This window comes from Bactrocera neohumeralis, chromosome 6 (genome assembly GCF_024586455.1).
Source record: "Bactrocera neohumeralis isolate Rockhampton chromosome 6, APGP_CSIRO_Bneo_wtdbg2-racon-allhic-juicebox.fasta_v2, whole genome shotgun sequence".
NCBI classification, from domain to species: Eukaryota; Metazoa; Arthropoda; class Insecta; order Diptera; family Tephritidae; genus Bactrocera; species Bactrocera neohumeralis.
This window is the reverse complement of record NC_065923.1, coordinates 29,577,737-29,602,404: the sequence shown is the minus strand read 5'-3', so window position 1 is coordinate 29,602,404 and position 24,668 is coordinate 29,577,737. Positions and strand designations below refer to the sequence as shown.

At 36.2% G+C, this 24,668-nt stretch overlaps 1 protein-coding gene across 7 annotated transcripts in view; it reads right to left on the bottom strand.

Annotated features, from left to right (window-relative positions):
- LOC126763424 (FH1/FH2 domain-containing protein 3) overlaps positions 1-24,668 on the bottom strand; it is a 148,967-nt gene that overhangs the window by 31,879 nt on the left and 92,420 nt on the right. For all 7 annotated transcript variants that reach the window (XM_050480931.1, XM_050480929.1, XM_050480928.1 and 4 more), the window contains one exon: positions 9,991-10,100. In XM_050480931.1, coding sequence (XP_050336888.1) covers positions 9,991-10,100 — 110 coding nt within the window. The remainder of the gene's footprint in view (positions 1-9,990; positions 10,101-24,668) is intronic.

Sequence of the window (24,668 nt, the reverse complement as noted above, 5' to 3'; positions counted from 1 at the left end):
GGAATCTTACTAAACGTTCTTTTCGTTGATTTTTATTTTCTTTTTATTTATGAGATATTTGAGAGCACTTTAAAATTTCACACATTGCAAAAATACAAAGAGTTTCCGCTACAACTTTGTATGAGGAAAATTTCCTAATTAGTTTTCAAAAATATTTTTATTTAGTAGAGTAGCCGCAGAAAGAATCCGCCTTCCTTCAATCCTCTTAACTTAAAAGTACTGCATTAAAACACTTAACCTCAACAATCGATGATATAATGATATGAGTATCAAGTATAGAATATGTGTACCTTTTGAGCACTCGTTTCTATCGATAAACCGATAGACGATGGACGAGATGTCCAAGAATTCTTTACTATAAAGGTCTGAGAAAGACGATTTCTTCGAACATTTCTTTGTCTTAATATTTAAGCAGCGCCATCTCTTAAGTGCATCAGGTAAATTTGAGTATAAAACTATTTGTATACCCTACACACGGTATATTAAATTTGCCATGAAATTTATAACACCCAGAAAGAAACGGATTTTCGTATTAAGTCAATCCATAGGTGATCCAAGTAGAGGTACTTTTTTCAAAAGCTTTCCTTTGAGAGATCACGCGTTAGTGATGTCAAGCTGTCATGGTATTTGCCGTTCGCAACAATTCAGACTGACGTATGGAACGACTTGGCAAATTTTAGTCGGGATCTTAAATTGAAAGTGTGCAAAATACAGCTTGTGCAATAACTGAAGCCGCTCGACTTTTCCAAGCGGCATCGCTTCGTTCTATGAGCTCTTGAAACGTTCCAAGAAGATCCGACGTCTTCGAGCTAAATTTTTTCCAGCTATGTGGACCATTTCTGGCTAAATAAGTATGTATGTAAACAAGTATATATTTCTTCAAAAATGATGCTGGTGAGAACGTCACCGTCAACGGCGACCGACGCCATGATAACCGAAACAATTTATAGAGAGAACACTTCGGTGAGGAGATAATTTCACCTTTTGGACCGGTCGATTGGCCACCGAGATCGTGTGACTTTTCCAGTGGGGATAAGAAAAGTCTAAAGTATATGTAGACAATCACGTTTCGATTCAGGCCTTGGAGCAAAACATCTTGCGTGTCATTCGCCAGTTACCAGTCGAAATGTTCGAACGAGTCATCATAAATTGGACTCAACGGATGGACCATCTGAGATGTAGTCGTAGTAGAGAACCTCGAAATGTATCACCCTTTATATAAATAAATGATTAGTGTGACGACTTGACTTGATTTAGCCATGCCCGTTCGTTTTTCTCTTTATATATACGCGAGCTAGTGTCCCAGTTTTTGAGATATTGAACTTAAATTTAGCAGACGTCCCAAAAAGCTGCTCATCCGTCAGAATTTAAAATTTCGGAACACTGTCGTACGAACTGATAGATCAGAATCAAGTCCTTGTATGGAAAACTTTTATTATTTGACAAGAAATCTTTACGTATTTACTTGAGAAAAGATATGGGACAATTTACTTTTTTGACCGACAATGTGTAGTATTCTTGCTCTTTTCATCTATATCATCTCTCAAATAATACTAAAAATCAATCGATATTAAGACAAATCGAAGAAATCGAATCCAAACCTTTATTGAAGAAGCCTTTACGCCTTCTTGATGTTGATTAACTGGAATCATACAGCTTAAACTATTTTTTGCCTCAACAATGCAGTAGAAATTCTAGAAAATCCAGACTTTGCGTCTTCTGTTGAATCAATATAGCGGATTTTCACCAAGAAATTATGAACTAACGGCATCATTCGTTATTGAGAACACCTAACGGGAAAGCAAAGCACTATTTTATGGATATGATAGAACAGAACTTGAGTGGGTGAAGAATAAAAATAAGGATAACTAAGGACTGTTTAGAACTAGAGGGGCTGTGGCACTTCAGGTTAGTAAGGTATGTTTAGATTTCCATTGAAGAATTAGCTTCCGCACTGTCATATTAAAAGTTGGGGTGTGACAACTCCGGTTGAAGAGTTTAAAGAACTGTGTATTTTATGCAAAGATCTCATTTAATAGGATTATTTGAGGAATAATTCGATCGTAAGTACACTATTAAGGACTGCGATAGTCGAGCCGACCTATCAACAATCAAATGAGCTCCTCGTTAAATATAACGGCATTCATATACACATATATTTAATGTGCTACAGAAAGGAAGAGAAATTCGTGCCAGCAGGTAATTTATTCCACTTGCGGACACTTTTACCAACTAATTATTAATATTTTCCCCCATCTTTTGTTTTTGTTGTTTTATTTTTGTCCACCATTCAGCGGTTATTAAAAACCGATCGCTTTTCTTTGCACTTTTAAGCAAACGCTTCCACCGCTGCGCATTTAACGGCAATAAATTAACAAGTGAAAGGCCAAGAAGACACAACGGCGTCGCCTTACCGAAGTGGCGAATTTCGAATGGCCACATGCAACATCAGCAGCCGCAGTTGGCCACGACACAAAAAACACCCACATATCGGTGTATATGCATGTAAATATGTGGACATCTTTCGTAAAGAGGCAAACAAGAGGCGGTTTGTGATTATTTTTGTCTGCTGCACCGCTTGGATGTGCCCCAGAAACCCAGTGAAACCCAACAATGTGCCGTTGTGTTCAACGTCAATTGTCAACTGGCAACCGCAGAGCCAGCGCCGCAGCCATTCCCATTCAGTGAGATCGAGTGGCAGGAATACAGTTGTTGTTGGCTCGTTTGGACAAAGGCTCTCCTACCTGGCAGCGCCTACACAGCGGGTCCGTTACAGCTTGTGCTTTTGTTGTTTTGTTGCAGTCTGCACAGTTAGTGTGCTTACTTGATGGTTAGTATTGTTGTTACTTTTATGTTTTTTTTCCATTTTTCGACCCGAAATGCGCGCTTCCTGCTTTTGCCCACCATACATACACCGATGATATATGAACACTGGCTCTTCAAGCGCCTGCGTCTGCCCATGCGATTTGGACGCCCAAGTGCAAGCGTGGAGGTGCTGCAGCAGCAACATAATGGGTTCAAGGTAAATTACATCCGTACGTCGGCCGTCGCCAGCTGACAGCAGTTGCGGCAAGTCGTCGCTTGTCTGTGCGTCCATTCTTTAGTGTGGGCTTCTTTGTCCGGTTTTCGAAAGCAAAGAGAACGGAAAGTGAAATTTAGACATTCAAAACGTTTGCAGGCGCAACGCGATGCCACAGTCATTCAAAGCTGTGGCATGTAAAGGTATGCACATTTAAATGTTTATATGTGTCTTTTCATATCTTTTATCGCCAACTTTCGACCATTCTGGCGAATTTCTTCGCCATACCTTTAAACGCGTTGGAATAAAGTAACAATAAAAGCGTAGAATTGTTTGTAAGGTGGATGAAAGTTTAGGTGGCACCGAACATAAAATACGGTCTTTAGATATAAGCATGTGCGAAGTTTGAGAGTGCCTGTGAAACGAAGTGTCTTCAAAGAACTCTTGAAAACTCCTTGATTTTGATAGAAAATATACACTGATGTTGTACCAAACTATCGTTATTTCGGTCTGAAATATTCTCATTATAGATAGATATTTATTCTTAATGATGCCTACGGCCAAAATTACAGCCAATTCAGACACATAGCCTTGACTTCTTTTAGAAATATCGCCTAGTGAAATCCAAGAGCATATACAGTAACTAAGGTTCCATAAAAAATAAGTTTAAGAAGCTTCAATGTTATGATAGTGCCCGTTTTTGAGAATACAAGCGAAAGCGGCTATTGTACTCTGTGTCAAATGGCTCGTATTGAAAATTGTTTGATTGAAGCTCCGCGAGATAACTGTGAACATATCCTGAGAAAATTAGGAGCAATATTTGCTCCATCCTAACAAACACAAACGCACAAGAGAGAAAACTTCAGTGTTTGAAACCGATTGAGGAAGAAGCATCCCACCGGTTTTTTGCGTCATTTTGCAAATACGTACTGGTACTAGGATGAAGGAACAAAGACCAAGGAATAGTTTAAATAGTATACTTCAATAGTCGAACCCGCTCAGAAGGAAGCAAAAACAGTCGGCCTTCAGTCAAGAACTGGAGGCCTACATACTTGAGGATTCAACATCAACTACCTAGACAAGAGCAAAACGGTTACCGGGATCTACAATGCTGAACTTTTGGGTCGATATGACGCCTAATTGCGGAAAGGCGGCACCATTTCTTGTAACAAATTTCGTTCTGCTACCATGAAAACTCATCGGCTCTCAACTGCGCCTTCACTAGTCAAATCAATCAGATTAGGCAAGATTTGGGTATAGGTATTCTGCGATATGAAATTGCATGCAAAGTGGTCACATACAGTAACTTACGGAGAGATTATGTCGAATTATTACACCATATAGCTTTTAATACAGCATGAAGGCATGCTAACATTTTCTGACGTCAACCGATAATAAGGAAGATAAATATTCATCTCTTCATCCTGAGTATTTTTATACACGAGTAATGGTGTGCAATCGCCAAGGATTGTTAGGTTGTTGTACAATATGATGGTGGGACCAATAATCACGTAAGGGGTTGTGGCTTGGGCCTCAAAAGTATCGCAAATTTCGGTACGCTCATGCCCGACGGCAGCACTTGAAGTCATGCTTGAGCTCACAGCACTTCATCTAGTAATCGGTCAGGTAGCTAAACATAAACTGCTTCAAATGACAGCAGAGATTCGGCAGAGGTAAGTTAATCTTATCCCAGTGGATGAAGGACTTAATTGGTGTTATACCATTGGCTCTTTTCTTAAGGCATTACCAATAGAACAAACTTCACCAAGAAGCTCAAGGTCACCCCATGCATTAAGGCTGAATGGAAAGATTCCACTGGTACATTGACGGCTCAAAAACGTCGAAGGGAATTGGTACAGGATTCGCAGGACTTCGCACCAAACTCTCCATACCTGTGGGAAGTTTTCTGAGCATTATTGAGGTTTAAATCTTTGCCATAAGTCGGTGCGTAGCGATAAACCTCCAACGCAACTATCGCAACGAAAGTACTATACAGTCCAGCGGCAATTAAAGCAATCTCTGCCTACGAGATCAAAACGCTACTAGTGCAGGAGTGTATCTGGGTACCCAGCCACAAGGGTATAGCCAAGAATGAACTCCCTGAAGAGGTCGCCTGTTCCGCAGCAATCACTAACATGGTTTTACCTGAACCCTTTCTCGAGGTGGGTTCAGATACCAAGGAAGAAGGAGTAGGCAGAGAGAGGTATTGGCCATAGCACCAAAGCATTCGCTATGCAAAGTTGCTAATGGGGAGTTACAACGTCAGCTGGTTTAAATATGTAATCAACTTCCCTAGAGACAACCTCAGGCTACTTGTCGCATTCTTCACTGGCCACTGTAAGCTCAAGAAGCACTTTTATAAGGTGGGTCTAGCTTTTTGTGCGGATTTCCGGTTCTACAACAGAGAGCTTGAAACTCCGGAACACATGCTAATTGTCTGCGGGACGCATATTTTCTAAATATGGATCACATCGCCTCACTAGCACCTAGCCAATATTGGACTTTATCAATATCCTTAGTCTAGGTGAATCGTTGTGACTTAGGAAAGGACACATTAGACCTTAGGTCGCGGTACAAACCTCATCTATGTATCTTATACACGAGTATATAACTCTATATCTTTCCTGTTATTTTACTATATAAGAATATCTTCAAACACAAAAGTATTTTAAGCTGTGCAACGTGCTACATGAGTACAAAATCTCATATACAATACCAGTAAGCTCATCAATATCGGCGCTGAAATGTAGAAGTTGTGCAAAGAAGCAACAGAAACACGAAAACAACTGCCACATATACATGTATGTGCATATGTACTGTAAGTGCGAGCAATGACTTTCTTCAAAATAATGAAAGAAAAAACAAAGAGACTTAAATAACACACACACATACATACATTTTTAGAAAAGTTGCCAGCTGAATGCGCGAATTCAGCGAATACCTGGGAGCAGTGAATAATAAATCTTATATTATTTATTTTAATTGTATTTTTTTTTAGTTTTATTTTTGCAGTATAAGAATCGCGTTATTTGTTGTTGCACACTTTCTAACGCGGCCAGACGCATTGACGATTGTTTCACAGAAATCAACGCGTTAATCATAAAAATAATCAAAGGCCGACAGTAAAAATGAGCAATGAGGAAACGAGTGAAGTTTCGCACACCATGTGTGTATGTATGTGTGGTGGCACAAAGTGGGCCAGGTCCACGGCAGAATGCTCTACATACAAGTACTCCGAAATGAAGTGCATTGAATCATTGCTATTTCGGTTTGCAGCGGACTTTCCGAGTTGCCGGCGTTGCCGCTCACCAACTTATCTAACATTTTGCACATTGCTTGGCTTTCACGTCACTAAGTAAATTTAGTTTGCTGAAATATGAGCTACTTATGCATGTGTGCGTGTGCGTGTTTGTGTGCATGGAAATATGATTAGACAAGGCTTTTTGCGCAGTTTGGCAAACAAATTGTTATCAAGAGATAAACAAGCTAACCCACAGCCATAAAAGCCACACATACATATACATATATATATAATGTATATATGGTACTTATGTATATAGTACATTCGTATTAGTTTACCAAAGCCACAGCAACTGTTCTCGGTTGCTGATTGATTGCGGTGTGACTGCTGGTTGACAGTCATGGTGGCCAGATTGTCTAATGCTATTCATTCGATACGTAAATGTCAAGTGGCTGGCAGATTCTAAGTAATTCACGCAATCATTCAGCAATTCATTTACACACACATGCGCATATTCGCAAATAAGTTTATTGGCGCACGCATTTGTATTTGTAGGAAAACAGTCAAATGTTGATTCCAGGAAAGCGATTCCTGTCAGTTTGTGGTTTGTCATACATATATATATATATACATATATTTGTATAATTAATTTCTAATTCTATAAACAATAAAGCGTTTTCATTGTCTTCTTATAACCCTGAATTTACTAAAGAAATTCTCCTGCTGAAGGTCAAGCAATCGATGTGAGGGTACACTCTTCCCGCACCAACACCAATCAATCTCTTATATTAACTTTAAGAACTGAGGAACTAAGTTCTCCCGTGGCAGACTTAAAGCACTGTTCAAGGTACTTTTAATATGGGAACTCCACTAATCAAGTCTGTCATATGTTCAGAGTCCGGTTAGAACTAAAGCTGTATGCTCCGGAGTTAAAGTCAATACTACAAATATATACTTACAAGTATATATTTAACTTCGGCTGCCCAAAAGCTATAATTGACTTCATAAATACAAAAATTTCATACAAGAACTTGAATTTGATCGCTCCTCACTGCCATAAAAGCGAGTTATATGCTATAGTGACCTGATATCGACGACTTCGTCATACACAAGTTTCTTGCGAAGAAAAAGAAGTCTGCAAAATTTGAAATCGTTAGACCGAAAGACGAATATATAGTCAGACATGGTTTTTATAAGTATGTAACTAACTTTTTGGATATATTTCTCGAAACAGCATTTTTCGAGTACAAAAACTGCCTTCAGGGCTTACATCTATTTAGAATATTGTCCTAAATTTTCAAGTTGAACCGAGTAATAGTTTCGTGAGAACTTGTGCGCTCGAGGCTAGCTAGGCTAAGTGCGCCGTCTTTAAACGCGTTTTTCTCGAAACTGTGTTTTTGAAGTCGGTTGGCAAGATTTCTCGAGAACTACTCAACCGATCTTCATGAAATTTACACAGGTATTTGAGATACAATTCTTGAAGACTTGGACGAAAGGTTTTTTCTTCGATTACAACTATTTGAAAAAAAATGTCGCGAAATTTTCACTGAAATTTTAATTTTTTTGTAAAAATGTCTGCCAAAAATCCAATTTTCAGTTTTTTTCCTTCGTCCAAGTTCTAAGTTAAGGTTTTCATAAAACACGTATTTTTCCACTATAGATGATCCCTAAAAGAGTAAAATATACAGTGAAATTTCTCATTACCTACAGTCCTCATAGACGGGATAATTTTCACGAACATAACGTTTTCCTCTTTATAATTTGGAACCGTATATGAATTCATTACAATGACAGGATGCGGATGCTATTTTGGAAAGATTTCATTCAAATTATCTCTGATAAAAGATCAAAATCAAAATCATAGAATTAATCAAAGAAAATGTATAGAATTTATAACTCCCGCTTTTTTAATTCTTGTTAATTTTTGGTGTTTGGAGACAGTTTTTAAAAGAACAGTGATCTCAGCAAACAAGTTGTCTTGCGCTAGCGCCGTCTGGCATTTATTAGTTCAATAGATATATAGTTCTGAGTTGTGGCTTCTGACTCTAAGAATATATTGTAAACACTCGTTTTTGCAATGCCCTCATATATGGAAAGGTACCTTATACTATGTTCGGACCGACATTGAAAACATTTTGAAAACACATTTGTATGTTGTGGAATCTAAGTCGTTCGGACCGACAATATGTGTTTTCGATGAGTTTTCACTGACAACTATCAATAGCGACATTCTCTGGGTCTTGCAAGATTGCACGATGACACAAAATGCAAAAATCCTGTACCGAAATATGCAAGGCCAAGAAGCACCCATTGCAGAATCTAGTGATATATGACGGCACGAAAATAAACATGGGTTTTGGTCTGACATATTTTACAGCCATTGCAAATAATTTTCTGCGTGTGTTTGTTGTTGTGCCGTTGCACCAAGAGGAAAATTCTGCAATTTCTGCACCGTGCAAGGTTTTGCATGAGCAAGAGACTCCCCTTAATATGAGAATATCAAGTGACAGCTGAATTTGTATATGGAATGTAAACAAATATCAAGTGACAATTTAGGGCCGGCAAAATATGTCTTCCAATAAAATCGATTATACTAGAGCAGGCCCGATTATAATGAGTGGAATGTAAGTTTTCACGTAGTTTTCAGCGAAAACTGTGTTTTCGTTTGACAGATTTTGCATGGACGAAAACACAAGTTTTCGTGCAAAAACCAGTTTTCCCCACGAAAACATGTTTTCGTTGTCGGTCCGAACATAGTATTAGCTGGCCAAAAACACTGCAACGGTGGATGTTCGGTTATGAAGGAATTTCACTGTGTAACTTTAAAGCGGAGGACCTTCCTGTTACAAATAGGAGCTCAAAGTTGGAGAGATTTTCGTGGAGGTGTTGAGAACCCAACACAAATCAGAGTACCAAGCGGAAAAGATTTAATTTTTTCGTATATTTTTTTATATGCTAAAGATATTATAGATAGGGTGCAACCGAAATTAATACTTATAATGTTTTATTGCAAAAAAAATTATTATTATTATTTTTTTGGAATTTATATCATTTTGATCTTTTAACCATTTTCTAAGATGAGAAATACATTTGTTCTGAGTGTGTTAAGCAAAGAAATTCCAATTTTCATTTAATACCCACGTAACGCATTCAATTTTTTTCTAAATAACTTCAAATGGCAGTACAGCCTGTTGGCGCACTAAAACATTAAGAATTCATGCGGCATTGTTTGCCAAGAACACCAAACAACAAAACAGTAGATATAATACACTCCTCCGCACACAGTCAAGCTGGCTAATGAGTAATACGAGTACATATTCTTAATTAAGTAATTCTAATCGAGAATTTTATTCATAACTTCAGTGAAAAGAATTGTTGTTATTGTAGCACTAGAGACTCACAAATGAGTTAACTTCTAAGAAACGGTGTAGGTGTGAAATCTGCAAGTTCAAATTACATAACAACGCCTACATTTGGTGCGCACGAACGCCAGCATGAATGCTCATTTGCAACTCGGTGAGTTGAATATAATATTTACAACAATTTACAGTAATAAAAACAAAACAAAAAAATATATATAACTTAGTACTTTAACAATAAAAGGCGAATGCTTAAGTTACTACTTTGGCACTTAAGTGCACGCAAAGGCACTGTGTTGTTGTTGTTAACAATAGTATTGTTGTTGTTTAGTTATTTTATCATACTTTAATCGTTATGCCAGCGTACTCACCTAGAATTAAGACCTTCAATTTCTTCCGCTTGCTCAGCCAGTGAGGACTCCAAGTCCAGATAGGCGCCATAATCACCGTCTTTGTACACCTGTATGGCAGCATCGTCAATCTGTAAAGAATAAGAGTGTGCAAGATATTGAACGATTAGTGTCAGGAATGCACATTTGTGGAGCAAATAAGGTAAGGAAAGCTACTAATGTACGCATCGAACAAGAAAATCACGTCTATTCGCTTATATTATTGTAATAGATACAGTGCTGGAAGGACAAATAGTGACGCTTTGTTATAATACAGTAAAAAGAGGTGAATATAAAATATGAGGTACAAAAAGTTTATAAATACGATGTTTGCCGACTTGCGGGTGGCGATTTCGATTTCGGGTTTTTTATGAAATTAGTTTAAGACGCTATAAGTTTTCGTACAGTTTTGGAACTCTTTAGTGATAGGATCCCGTTTGACTGATATTTCAAATGTCTTTTCTCGTATTTAAGCATCAATTTTTTATCAATTAGAGCGTTGAATAAGATAGTAAGGTAGAGCTAAACGGCACGAATCCGATTTAAGCCACTACTGCAGCAATAAATCTGTTATGACGGGTTTTGATAATATTCTAAGGATACTTAAGTCCATATTGAAACCTTTAAAATGGTTAATAATAGTCGTCTTCGATTCAAAAAATTTATGTTCCGCTTTTCAGATCTGCCTCTTTGTCAAAATATAAATTTAATAGTTTGAAATCGATACTGGAAACATATTAAATAGTTCAAATGGTTTTATATTTTCGGTATACAATTAATTATACCAGTTTATTTTAGTTATACCAGTCACGTATCAAACAAAGAAGTTATTTGTTTAAATTTGATACAACATACACAAAAATGTTAAAGCTTTTATTCTTCATAAATATAGTTGGATTATACCAGTCTCTTTTTTTTATACCAGTCAATCGTTCGATTCACTACTCAGTAACATATATTTAAAGATGATAATTATTTATTGTTCTAGATATATATATTCTTTGTTAGAGATATGTTGAACTATACCAGTATCTTATATTTATACCAGTTGATCGTTCAATACACCACTTCGTGATATATAATATAATACGTTTGCATTTCTTGTTCTGGAGGTATATTTACGTTTCTATAGATATATTGAACTAAAACAGTGTCCTATATTTATACCAGTTGATCGTTGGATTCATCACTTCGAATCATACAATTGAAGACGGTTAATATTTCTTGTCTTAGATATATACATGCTTTTTTAGAGATATCTTGGATTATACCAGTCTCTTGAAATTATACCATTTGATCTTTGGATACATCACTCCGTATTTTATAATTAAAAGCGGCTCTATTTCTTGTTCTTTAGATATATTTGTTTTTCTGTGATATATTGGATTATACTAGTCTCTTATATTTATGCCGGTCGATCGTTCGATTCAACACTCAGTAATATATAACTGGATACGGTTATTATTTTTTGTTCTAGATGTATATTTGCTTTTCTAGATATATCCTGAATTATACCACTCTCTTATATTTATACCAGTTGTTCATTATTTCTTATTCTGACAATTTTAAAAAATTGCAGACTGCTATAATTTTCTGATCTAGATCAAAATGAAAATTTCTCGGAAATAATATCAAGCTATTGAAAATCATTTTAACTACTGTCATATATTTTTAAGTCTAAAAGAGATTAATGTAAAGTAGGATATAAGAGTGGATTAAAAAGAGTTCAATGTCTTCAAACAGTTTTTTTTTTTATTTAAACAGTATTGAGTAAAAGTTCGAAAAAGAGCAGTAATTAATTGAAAACTCTCAGAAAGACATTTGTTTTTATTTTTATAATGATAAATAATTTTAATAGAAATAGAAAATTTTAGATTTGTAATAACATCTTAAACCCACTATCAAGTAGAAGCGAAAAATATTACAAAAACTGCAAATAACCAACGCAAGCGCTTCCAGTAAGCTGACCGCGACTGTAACGCAAGCACTTTTCCCCTTCTCAATCTGTTGTTGTGCTAATTACATCGATTCATATGAAAGTAAGTGAGTTATAGACTGACTGGTTTCATGCTTATGATTTCAGTTTAATGCAACACGCATACCAAAGCATTCACATCTATACATACACACATGTATAAGTGAGAGTGTGTGCGGCGAGTGCGTCCTTTATATCACGTTTATTGGTCAATGCGGCTGCCGGCAATGCCATTCACATGCTCATTAAGTAAAAGTGGCGCAAGTGCCAATGGCCGCAACTAGCGTAAGTTGGTAGCAACAACAACTGCATTAGCACCAGCAACACAGCTGCTGGCAGCAGCAAAAGCATTTCATTGCTTCGTTGCTTTGCTAGTCCATTGTGTTTTATGGAATGTGTGCAGCGTCATGCTGGGATGGACCGGCGCACGTCTGCGTCCCGACTTGTGGCGATGGCTACTGTGATGAGTTGCGCGGCGTGCTGTGCGTTGAATTGGTTGGCTGTGCACGCGTTTCAAAAATCATCGTCAAGCACTTTGCCATAGCCAGCTTTATGCATGCGGCAGCTGTTTGGCGCTGTCGATCAGGTTATGTGCAGCGTTTTGTTGCAGTTTGTGGCAGCAGCTGCTGCTTGGCAGCGCATTGCTTTGTTGATGATGCCTAATGATGATGGGTCACCTACTTTTCTCCGCAAACACTGCTGGGACATGGACATTGCAGGCATACTTATGGATGTTTGTTGCGACGTTTGTGAGTGTGTATGTGTGTGTGTTTGCTGCGTTCCATCGTGCATTGCATTTTTAATTGAAGACATCAATTAATTGCTGGAGAAATGAAAATCGCTGACACGATTCTTCTTCTTCTGCTGCTGCAACGCCTGCCAAACCCCTTGCACGCCGCTAATCGCGCTTGCCAATATATGCGACATATTTCTTTATATAGTATGTATGTGTACATATGAAAATTCTTGCTTCACCTTTCATTTTTATGCGCCCGTTGCAATGTCTGAGTATGAGCAGGTGTGCTTTTTGCAGCTTTTTACAGCTTAGAATTGACTTTGCTTTATCGGTGTGATTGCATTCAGGCGTTGCCAGCTGTTAAAACTAATGCTAATTGCCACATTTTTGTATGTTTTCAGCGCCATAATATTATATGCACACATACATGAACATATGGTTGTTGTCGCACAGTATTTGGCGCTTTGTTGCAACGAGCTGCAACGTTCTTCTACAACACTAATGTGAGAAAATTCTAGCTATTAAGTGGTTTCACGCTGAATACTCCATAATGCAGTCATTAATAAGTAGATATATAATTATATATGTACTATACATATATATATTGTATGTGTATATGCATATTTATAGCCACATATGAGTATCCGCGTCCAATCGGTTTTGTAATGCCCGTGTAATTCAAAAGTACTCTAGAGTAGAATGTGAAAAACGGTAATGATTCGTTTAAGCTGGCGTTGCAGTGAACGAAAAATATGAATATGTGTGTGTAAGTGTTGCCAGAGTGTTGGTCAGCACCCAGTTGAAAGGTGTTAACACGCTTTAATAAGGCGATAACATATGTAGTACCAAGAAAAAAAAAAGGTATAAAATACAAAACCCGAAGGTCACACACTTTTGGGTTCAAACAGTGAAAATCTTAATTGTAGCTGAGTCAGAGTAAAAATTAAAGAAAATTTTACTTATATTATGAAATATGTTTTTTTTTTAATTTTCACTAGTAGAAAAATTAGAAATGCACACGATTAAATAAAAAAAATTGTAAAAAGTAGAAAAAATATGGCAGCAAAAATTTTTAAAATTAAGAATATTATTTAATTTTATACTCCGTACAGGGTGTATTGAATTTGTCACAATGTTTCTAACACTAACAAGGAAACATCGGACACCCTAAAAAATATATACATGTATGCATATAAATTAGCAGCGTGGCGAGCTGAATCGATGCCCGTCTATCTGTATATACAGGAACTAGTCCTTCAGTTTGTGAGACATCGATCAGAAATTTTGCACACCTTGTTTTCACCTCAAAGAGCTGCACATTTCTCGGAACCGCTGATATCGGCATATATTGTGACAAAGAAGCACCCGGATCTTGTAATTAAATTCCAGGGGTGAATGATATATCAATAAAACCTATTTTGCTAAGTTGGTTCAACTGCCTTTAATTATTATGCCAGATATGAGCGCGATCTGTCAACCAGTTCGTTGACAGCAGCTGAATATATTAAAAATGTAAAAGATATGCTGCTTGAAAAGCATTGGGCGGGAGCTCGATATCTCTCGTGAGTCCGTTCGAATGATTTCGGTGGATATTTTGGGTATGAAACGCGTTCTTGCTCGACTCGTCCCGATTATGCTGAATTTTTTTCAAAACCCGTCCGTAAACAGGTCACTTTGGATATGCTTGATCATGCGAATTCCGATCACACATTCATGGAGAGCATTAGAACTGCCCATAAGATATAGGTTTATGAGTTTGACATGCAAGCAAGACAACAATGATAGGAATCTGTTTTCAGTCGATCGAAGAGATAAAACAAAATACACTGAAGAAGCTGAAGGTCTTCCCAAAAAGTGTTTCGAGAACTGAAAAATCGTTGGCATAACTATATTACATCTGGTGGGGATTACTTTGAAAGCGACAAAATAAATATTGATGAAGAATTAAATATTTACCGTTTTATTTACAATTTCCAGGTACTTTGTATAGCTGTCGAAATAAATTGCTTGTATGGAAGTTTTTACCTTTTGACGGGTTATATTCACGAAATTTGGCAAGGGTTATTGAATTCTCCGAAAAATGTAATGCTTGTTAAAAGGTAAAATATCCTGAAAAATCGGTTACCTTTCATAATGCTGTAGTTGGCTACCGCGTTTTGGGAATATCGTACAAAACGACAAATGTTTTGACTGCTTAAATCCTATAAGAACGAATTTCTGCTACGTTTTGGGATAGAGCGTGGATACATCAATACATACGTGAGTTCAGTCGGCGGTGAAATTTACCACTCAGTAATATATAATTGAAGACTGTTATTGTTTCTTGTTCCAGAACAGAACTAACTTTTTTATAGTGTCCGAAAACGCAACAGTCGGCTGCAAAGGTTTCAGCCAATATATTTTGATAATATAATTGTTTTCATTGGAAACAAAACGCATAGTTAAATAATCAATAAAAAATATTCGTATCAAATATACCTTTTTTTTTGCAAAATAAATTTATTTCTCTGATAATTTAAAGTACTTTAATATCAATCTTTCTCTTCTTATTAACACCACAGGCTTAAAACCTAAAATTTGTTTGCCTTTATTCAACTATTTCAATAATACAGGGACATAATACTTTCTGTTTTGGGAGATATGTACTATATTAGAATATGGTTCTGTGGTATGGAAACGTAGATATAAATTTCTAGATATAAAGTTAGAGCACGTAGAAAAGTAAATATTGCACTTTGTTTTAAAATATCACCATCAGTTAAAGTAGGTAGAAATCTTTGCTTACGTTTGTGTACAAAAGGTTTAAAGCTAAATGTTCTCTCTCTCAACTATTAAGGCGCGATAATGTCCGCTTCTTCAGTTAATCAAGAAGGTATACCTATAAATTAATTAATATTATTAAAATTACTTATATGGACAAATATACCAAACCATTTTTACATGCATATTCACATTTTTGTAAATCAACAATGCTGAAGTCCAACCCTTCGACTAACTTCCGTCACTTATGTACCTTATTTATGACCATAAATTTAATGAAAAACTTGCAGCACATACTAGCATGTGCCTTTAAGGCAATTCAATTCAGTCATTTACCTTTTAAAAGTATTATGTATGTATGTATATGTAGGTATACTCGTATGCACGTATGTTTATGAATTTAGGTGCGCCCACAGCAAGGACTTTTATCTCTTGTGGCGCATTTAGTACATTCTCACTCATATTTACTACCGCACCCATTCTGCGGTCTGACCACAGACAACAAATATTTTGCAGGACAATTAGGGCTAACTCGCCTTTTCTGCTAATAACCAGTAAGTATTCTGAAGCAGACACACCTTGACCAACCCACCAAGGAAATTAACTGCAAAAGAATGACGAAAGCATCAATGAGGTATTGAAGTAATTATGTGTAGTGACTATAAATATTACAGAGTTCTTTACACAGATTATGTGAATATATAAAATAATCTGTTTTAGTCACTATAAATGACCTTTTGATGAGCTCTTCAAATAAGATATTAAACAAACTTTGATTATGCGTCAAATTTATTTTTAATACTTTTACTTTGGTACTTTGGTGCAATTCAAAATGAAATTCGGATTTTATCGATAAACTCTAAAAATGTGACGTTTAGTTACATAGTAGTGGATGGTAAATTGAAGTTTCTTTATAAGGTAATTTGTATATATGCTGTCTGGGTAGACTACAAGATAAAAGAACGGGAATCGAATCAAAATTAAAGAAACAAAACATTTTAAAAGAAAGTTTCACAATATGTGAAATCACTCCATATGAAAGCTAATTTTTTGTATGAAAACTTAATTTTTTATGGATGCTGGTTTTTTTATGAAAGTTTCGTTTTTTATACGAAATCTCATTTTTTATATGAAAGTTCAGATTTTTATATGAAAGCTTATTTTTTATATGAAAGTTTAGTTTTTACCTCAATTATTATATTATTTTTTATGAAAGCCCAATTTTTTATACGAAAGCTCAGTTTTTTATATGAAAGCTTATTTCTATATGAAATCTCAATTTTTTATGAAAATTCAATTTTTTAGATTAAAGCTCAGTTTTTTATATGAAAGCTTAATTTTTATGAAAGCTCAGATTTTTATATGAAATTTCATTTTTATATTCAGGCTTAATTTTTTATGAATGCCCATTTTTTTATACGAAAGCTCAATTTCCTGTTACAAAATTTAGTTTTTTTATAAAAGTTCAGTTTTTTATGAAAGCTTAATTTTTATGAAAGCTCAACTCTTTATCAAAGCTTAGTTATTTATATGAAAGCTCATTTTTATTTTTTTTTTAAAAGCTCAGTTTTTTATGTGAAATCTAATTTTTTACATTTTATATGCTGGCTTTATTTTTTTAAAAGACGGGATTCGAATTTAAGTTAAAGAAACAAAACATTTTAAAAGAAAGTTTTCAACAATCGTTGTTATATGAAAGCTAATTTTCTGTATGACAACCTATTTTTTATGGATGCTGATTTTTTATGAAAACTTCGTTTTTTATATGAAATCTCAGTTTTAATTTGAAAGCCAAGATTTTGAATGAAAACTCAGAAACTGCATAAAATTAGTACCTTCATGTTTACTCAGGCTTGGGGAGGCTTGGTTAAACCTCTGGAAAAGTTGTAAGTGCTGAAATATATTTTTATATTGGTATTTTAAGCAATTAGTGCTTTAACTTAATTCTATTTGTTTTATGAATTTTCCAGGAAGAGTTTGACTTTCTTACGTTCATAGTCATTAATATAAGTAACTTTGCGTGTATGGAAAAATTCGTAATGTCAACGTATATTTAACGCTCCCTAAAGACACTCGAAAGAATATATTGCATTTATTTATATTTTTCCGCTTCACATAAATTTTAGTACGCCGCTCTATGCTAAACAAATTATAGAACATTGCAAGTACTGTGGGCATCCTTTCTTGCCTTTCGCATGAAGAAGAAAATACCTGGACAAAAACACGTACAAATAACAAAAGATGCAAATAAATGTGATAATGACAACTGAGCATTACACCATTTGTTAGTTTGTTGTCATTTCCTGGTGGCTGGTCGCTGCAAAACACCAACAGCAACAACAAACAAATCAGCGAAATAACCAATTTGTAGTTGAGTTGACGCTCATAACTCTTCAATGCAAATGCGCTAGCTATTGAACGACTGACTCTAGCTGACTGTTAGAATTTATGACCCAACGCGGAAGATTTACATATCCTTCTGCGAGGCAATGTGCAATTGCGCTGAAGGATCGGCGAAAAATATAGCCAACGCGCATGCATAACTCTTACCGACTATTAGAATATTTATATTTGTTTATATACATATGTATTTGTATATATGTATGTAAATGTATGTATATGTAAACATATATGCAGATATATATATACATATGTGTGTAATATTGTATGTATGCGGGTAGAAGTCGCGCTCGCAAACCTGCTGCGCCATTAGTGAAAGACGGGTGTGTTCGCAATTTCCCCGTATTGCGGCTGGAGGTTGGCAGATGTCAGTTAATGGCACCCCGATGGCAGTTGGAACAGGGCACAGTGCGAATTAGTTAACAATGCAGTAAAAGTTGACTCAAATGGTAATTGGTGCCCTCAGGTTAAGAGCAATAACTGCGCATGCAAGTGGGCAGACATACCTACACACATACATACATTTTAGTACATCCTCAAGTAAATAGTGAAAGGAAGGGCTTAGTACCTGCAAGTGTTTTAGGGGTGTTCATATTTAACCGGATTGTATTTTGAACGTCTCTTAGATTTAGAGAGTGTTTTCTCAAATCTCACTCTCTCTTCTGTGAAAACTGCAGAATCTCTAGAGCATTAAATATAAAAAAAGCAAGACTAGCAAATTCTGAAACCACTCGGTGGGTCAAGGGGTCAACGTTAGCCGCCTCTACAAGTAAACTTCTGAGATGTAAAAGCTTTTGTAAAGTTTTAAACCTAACTGAGGAAGCTTCAGTTGAAATCTTTCCTTAACTTCTTACAAAGGCTAAGTTGAACATAAAACCCTCAGATCTCCAGACCAGATCAGATTTCCGAATGTTTTCGTCCGAGGTCCTTGTATGTATCCAAATAAAATCGCCGATATGGAGCAAGAGAGAGATAGAATTTCATCGAAGTTCACATGAGGTTTCTAAATACCCAATACTAGGAGTTTTTATAATGTATTAAGGCAAGGTTCGAAAAAGAATCTAATATAAGGAACTCTTTATCAACACTGATTTCAGGCTTACAGCTGTAGTGATCAGCTTATTCAAGCATAAATGACAGCCATTAGGGTAGAAGCAGATTTGCTTCTCTGAAGTGTGTGTGGTCCATCCTGAGAGAGATGAGTGTTAATCCCGATAGCAGGGCAGCCTTGATCTGAAGACCGCTTACGGAGTACTTAGTACCAAATATTCACTGCACTGAACTACTTTATGTTAATATGCCGTTATAGAAGTAGCCCAACAGCTGGAATCTTATACGTTCGGTTACAGAGAGAAATCACCTGGAAGCTGAATAAACTACTTCAGCAGATTCATGATGGGCTCCTTTTCGAGATATGAGACCTTGATCCAATCTTTAAGATTGAGTTCTTTAAGAGATTTCGATAAACAAAGCCGCTTCTAGAGACAGTTGCCTTTCAAACGAGTTCTTGGTACTCAAGAAATGATACCTTGACCCGATCTTTAAAAGACTTTGATACTCAAAGCCGTTCATGGGTGACAAGTGACTTTCTAACGAGTTCTTGGTACTAAAAATAGTTCACTGACATACTCCCATGGGACTTTGGATCAATTTTTGTGAGTTTTTAATAACATAAATCACTTGTTTACATACAAAATGTTCTCAAATTCCTATTTAGAGATTAAGAATTTGAAAATTGAAAATCAGAGTTAGAGGGCCACCCTAACAATCGATTGATTGTTACCGAAATTTTTAAACCTTATTGAACCTGCTACACTGATGATGGTTCCACGCACATTTGGACAGAGAAAACTCAATTTCGCTGAACATTCCCCAAAAGATGTTCGCTAACGATATGAACGTACAAAAGAGCCTTCAAGTGAATAAATGGCCATCACAGAATCCACTCGCAATGCGTTACTTACACCATTGCCCTTCTTCTTCTCTTTTTAGTAGTCTTCCGTTGAGTTCAAAGTTTGCTGTACTATTGTGTAATACATCACTTATGCAAATAGCACGAAATGTTAACAATAAAAGTGAAAAATATAATAAATTTCAAACTATCTACACATACCGCCCTTAAATGGTGTCAGGCCGGCCTTTGGTGGGCCCCATTGTTGAGCTGTTAAGCGACACCGTAGGCACACCTTTAACTCTCAGTTTCTTTGTGCCGCTTTGTGTAGACACACAAATGAACACTGAGGTAATCGAGCAGAGCAGTCTCGCATGGCCATGCCGGAGGCTGCCACAACGACTTTTGTGTGCCCTCATCGCTCCGGCTCCGGCTCCGGCTTCAGCTCCGACAGGACCGTGGACACTATCTACTGCGATTCATCGCTTTTACATCGATGCATCGGAACTGTTTTTCTATATTCATATAAAGCGTACATTTATTTGCTGTGCTGTGATCTTTTTGTTGTGGAGCGTTCTTTTTTCTTAACTTTCTTTGTTTTACGGCGTCGTCTTCGCGTTAACGTTTTCGTTTACAAATGTACTGTATTGTCTTGTCCGCCAATGAACTTATTTGCCAATGCGACTATTGTCCGCCACGGCTAGTAAAAAGTAAGGGCCTACATCTGCACCTCCTTTCGACGGTTCTAGGCTCCGTTGTCGCCGGCTTAGTGGACGGATTCACCAACCATGAGCAAACAAACAGCACTTCAGTTGAACTTTGTAAAGCAGCTCAGCTTTCATTGCTTTGCTCTGCTCGAATCACCAGTGTTTGTCCGTCCGTCCGTCTGCCTACTTGTAGCCCAACTGCCAATTTTCATTGTTGTATGCCAACGCCCGTCTTTCACCGTTCCACCGCACGCGGCAGCGGCATTTTGTTAGCGTTTTGCTCGACACAATGGGAGTTTTCACATTTTGTTTTAATTTTCTTTGAAGCTCGCTTCTACATGGGCGTACAACTGCAATTATGCAGCGTGGAAAATAAATAAACAAACGAGCAAATAGCCAAATGATCTCATCCATTTAAATCCGCGATACGAGTTTGAGTTGTGAGCTTGGTGTTGAAGGCTTCAACTTCACGCCACGTCAGCGATGTGCTTTACCGGCTGCGAGATTAATTTTATCGCTCTACCGAATGATTGCAGCACTCATGCGTGCAACTTGACAAATACCATACCTATGTATATATTAAGAAGTACTTCTTTTGAGGATTTTTCGCCTATAAGTAGATCGTATCTTGAATTTTCTATAGAAATAAAATCTTTAATTTATTCTAAATTTGCCCACAGTTCTCTAGTTTATTTATCAATCCCAATTTTCATTTTATATAACAAAAAGCGGAAAACATAAAACAAAACAACAAATATATGTATTTTTATAATAAGGAAATAAAAAGAGAGACAAACGTCGAAAATGGTGGCAATGAACTATGAAAAAAATAGTAAGACTTTGTTCATAATTTGAAAATTCTTAATTTATTCCTTAAAATCTAAGACGTCTCTCTCAAAGTAATCTCCCTTGGCCCCAATACACTTGTGCCCCTATTTTCTCCAATTATCAAAATAGTTGTTGAAGTCAATTTCCGGAATAGCCTTCAATGCGTGTGGTTATTCAGGTTTAAAGTATTAAATTGACTCAACGCGGTTTCCCCGGAGCAGTCGTTTGAGTTTGCTGTATAGCCAGAAGTCACACGGAGCTAAATCATCCAAATACGGCCGTTACGGCACGATATTGGTTGAAATTTTGGAGAAAAAAATCATGAAGAATCTGTGCTTACTGCATTGATCTTGATTTTTGTCCTGCTTTGGCATCGTTTTTTCGATTTCGGTTCACCTTTCCCACGTTATTCGGCCATTTTATCGTTATTTTCGGGTCGTAAGCATAGATCCAACACTTATCGCCAATAATAATACGTTTCATGGCATCTTGGTAGTCAGAAAGCATTGTTTCACAGACATTAACCCGACGCTGTTTTTCGAAAAAATTAAATGATTTTGGAATCACTTTTCTTATGCCTAAATGATCTTTAAAAATTGTTTTCACTGTTCCTTCCGAAATTCATACGATGTCAGTAAGACCTCTGACGTCGATTCTCAAGCACCAATTTCCTTCTTTATTTTATTGACGTGTTGATCAACAATTGATGTAGATGGCCGTTCTGAACATGGTTCGTCAAAGTCCTTCGAAAAATCTTGAAGCCCGTTCAACCAAATCGATGGCCGTCCTGGCCGTGTTTTGTCGTCAACACGTTCTTGACTTTCTGTGAATAATGTAAACCAATTAAAACACTTGCTCGCAGCAAAAAATCATCACCGAAGACCTTTTCCGATATTCTAAAGGTTTCGGCACCGGGAAACAACCATGTCTTATTTTGATTTAATGGAGTCACCTCAACACCTGCTTCTGATATGGTAGATCACGCTTGTGCGAGACTAAGATTGAAGCATATTCACTCTCACTCCTTCAGCTAGCTGAAAATTCAATCTCATATAGAAATAATTAGCTTAGACTCAGTGTCTTTTGACATTTAAAAATGTATTTCAATTTATTTTTGACAAAACAAAATATAAACGAAAATTCTAAAAAACTAATCTTGAAATCGGGAATCAGCCCTAAAACTTAAACTTATTATTAATTCTCAAAAGTGGTTGAGGTTCGCGTGCTTTATTGAGTTTTTAATTACAAAAACCATTGGAACGCTATCGAGCTACACTTTTGTTTAGATAGTACTCTGACCGAGTTCAGCGAGTTCAACACACTGCATTAAGTCACTCATCCAACTGCAAAACGCTTCGTTTTAGATTCAATGGTATATTGCAAAGTAAATAATATAAATCAATATATTCACAAAATGCTGATAGGCAAATAAACTCATAAAATTAGGTCATCTTTTTTTTGGCACCTTCAGAACCCCCACTGAAGTTGTAAAGATTAAAGATGGAAATGCGAAAAAGAGCAAGTCATAACAGTAATCACTTTAATTGTTTCGCCGAACAAAAGTTTGAACCTTATAACAGTACTTTCTATATAAATAAAGCAGAGCACAAATAATGCATTTGACACATTATCAGAGAAGGTAAAAATGTGTAAAAAATTATAAAAAAAGAAGAAAAAGTATAAAAAAATACATATAAAAAAAAAATAAAAATATCATAAAAATTAAAGAAAGAGAATACGCTTTCTAGCTTTGCTTTATGTATTATCTCCCATAATCGCAGCAACGTGAAAGCCAGATAACGAGGAATTTATTGCCAAAAGCCAGAGCAAATTTGCGCTACTTTGCCCTAGAATATTATAGCACATACTTGTGGCGAATGTGAAGAGGAGTGGGGCAAAAAGTGCAAAGTGGAAGTAAAAGAAAAAAATAATTTAATTATATTTGGGATAAATAAACAACTTTATAAGCGCATGTTGATACATAAATATATGTTTATATATATGTATATGAATGAATTTATAGTACATAAGTATATGTATATTTAGGTATGTATGTCTATTAGGGTGGGTCGCTTGTCTCCATTTGTTTTAAATCCAAAAATTATGCCATGTTGACTGCTTAAACATACCTAGACATTAAGGTGGGTAACAAAACCCAAAAAATTGGTTGATAAGCACCTCTAAGAAAGGCACTCCAAGTATGAGCTCTTATTGTAACGGAAAGGTCATCCGTATAACGATTTATATTTTTCCTTATAACAAAAATAAAATAAAAAGTAAAAAAGTGAAGAGCTCATGCTTTGAGAGCCTTTCTCAGAGATTCCTATCAACCAAATTTTCAGAGCACCAACCCAAAAAAGTCTTTCAATTTTTGACCCACCTTAATATCTATGTTTGTTTAAGCAGTCAACATGTCGTAATTCTTGGATTTATAACAAATGTAGACAGTGAATTTTTGCGAAAAGCTGCGAGGGTCGATTTCAGAACAAATTAAATTTTTTAACATTAAAGCTGGCGCTCCAGCTATCTTCAAGGTTATAGCGATTACCTGGAAGTGGAATAAAAATTATAATTTTTTGCTTGCTGAATAGTTTAAAAAAGGAAATCAGAACAAAGAATATGAAATAAGCCGCAACTGGTATGGAAAACTATTACAACAACACTTTTTTTTGTGCTGAGGCAAACGTCTAATTGGCCGATTAAAATCGAAAAGCGCTATAACGTATAGAAATAATACGATTACTGCCTGCTGGCGGATGTGGAACTGTAAGCACTTATATTCAATGTATGTAAGCGGTCAGCTAACTGACTCTCAGACTGTCTGAGTGATCATGCAGACAGTTATATTTCATGAATATAGTATATTTTCACATATAAATCTTACGCCTAAGCTTCTAAAAGCATTTTTATAGACCATTTTTTGCCTATAGAACACAGGAAATCTCGTTTTATGCTGTTCCATGCGCTCACCTCGCCGATTAAACGCTCATAGAAAAAGCATAGAATTAGCTGCAGCAGAATCAATAACTCTAAAAATACATATGTACATATGAGTGTGTTTGAATGGCACACAACAATCATAACGCAGTGGGGGCAGACGCTGCGCTGGCGTTTGGCATCATAAAATCAATTTCGGTCAGATCGCGGCAAGCATGCGCGGCGTGCTGCTGAGCTTTTTATGAGCGACTACAAGAAATGCGAATATTTTGTTATACATGTATTGTAATACATACAGACATATGTACATATAAAATACGCAAAACATGTATTTGCACTCATTTGAATATTTTTTAATGGAAAATGTAAATAAATATCCGGCGGTTCGTTCTTATTATAAAAAAAATTATAATACTTAATAATAAT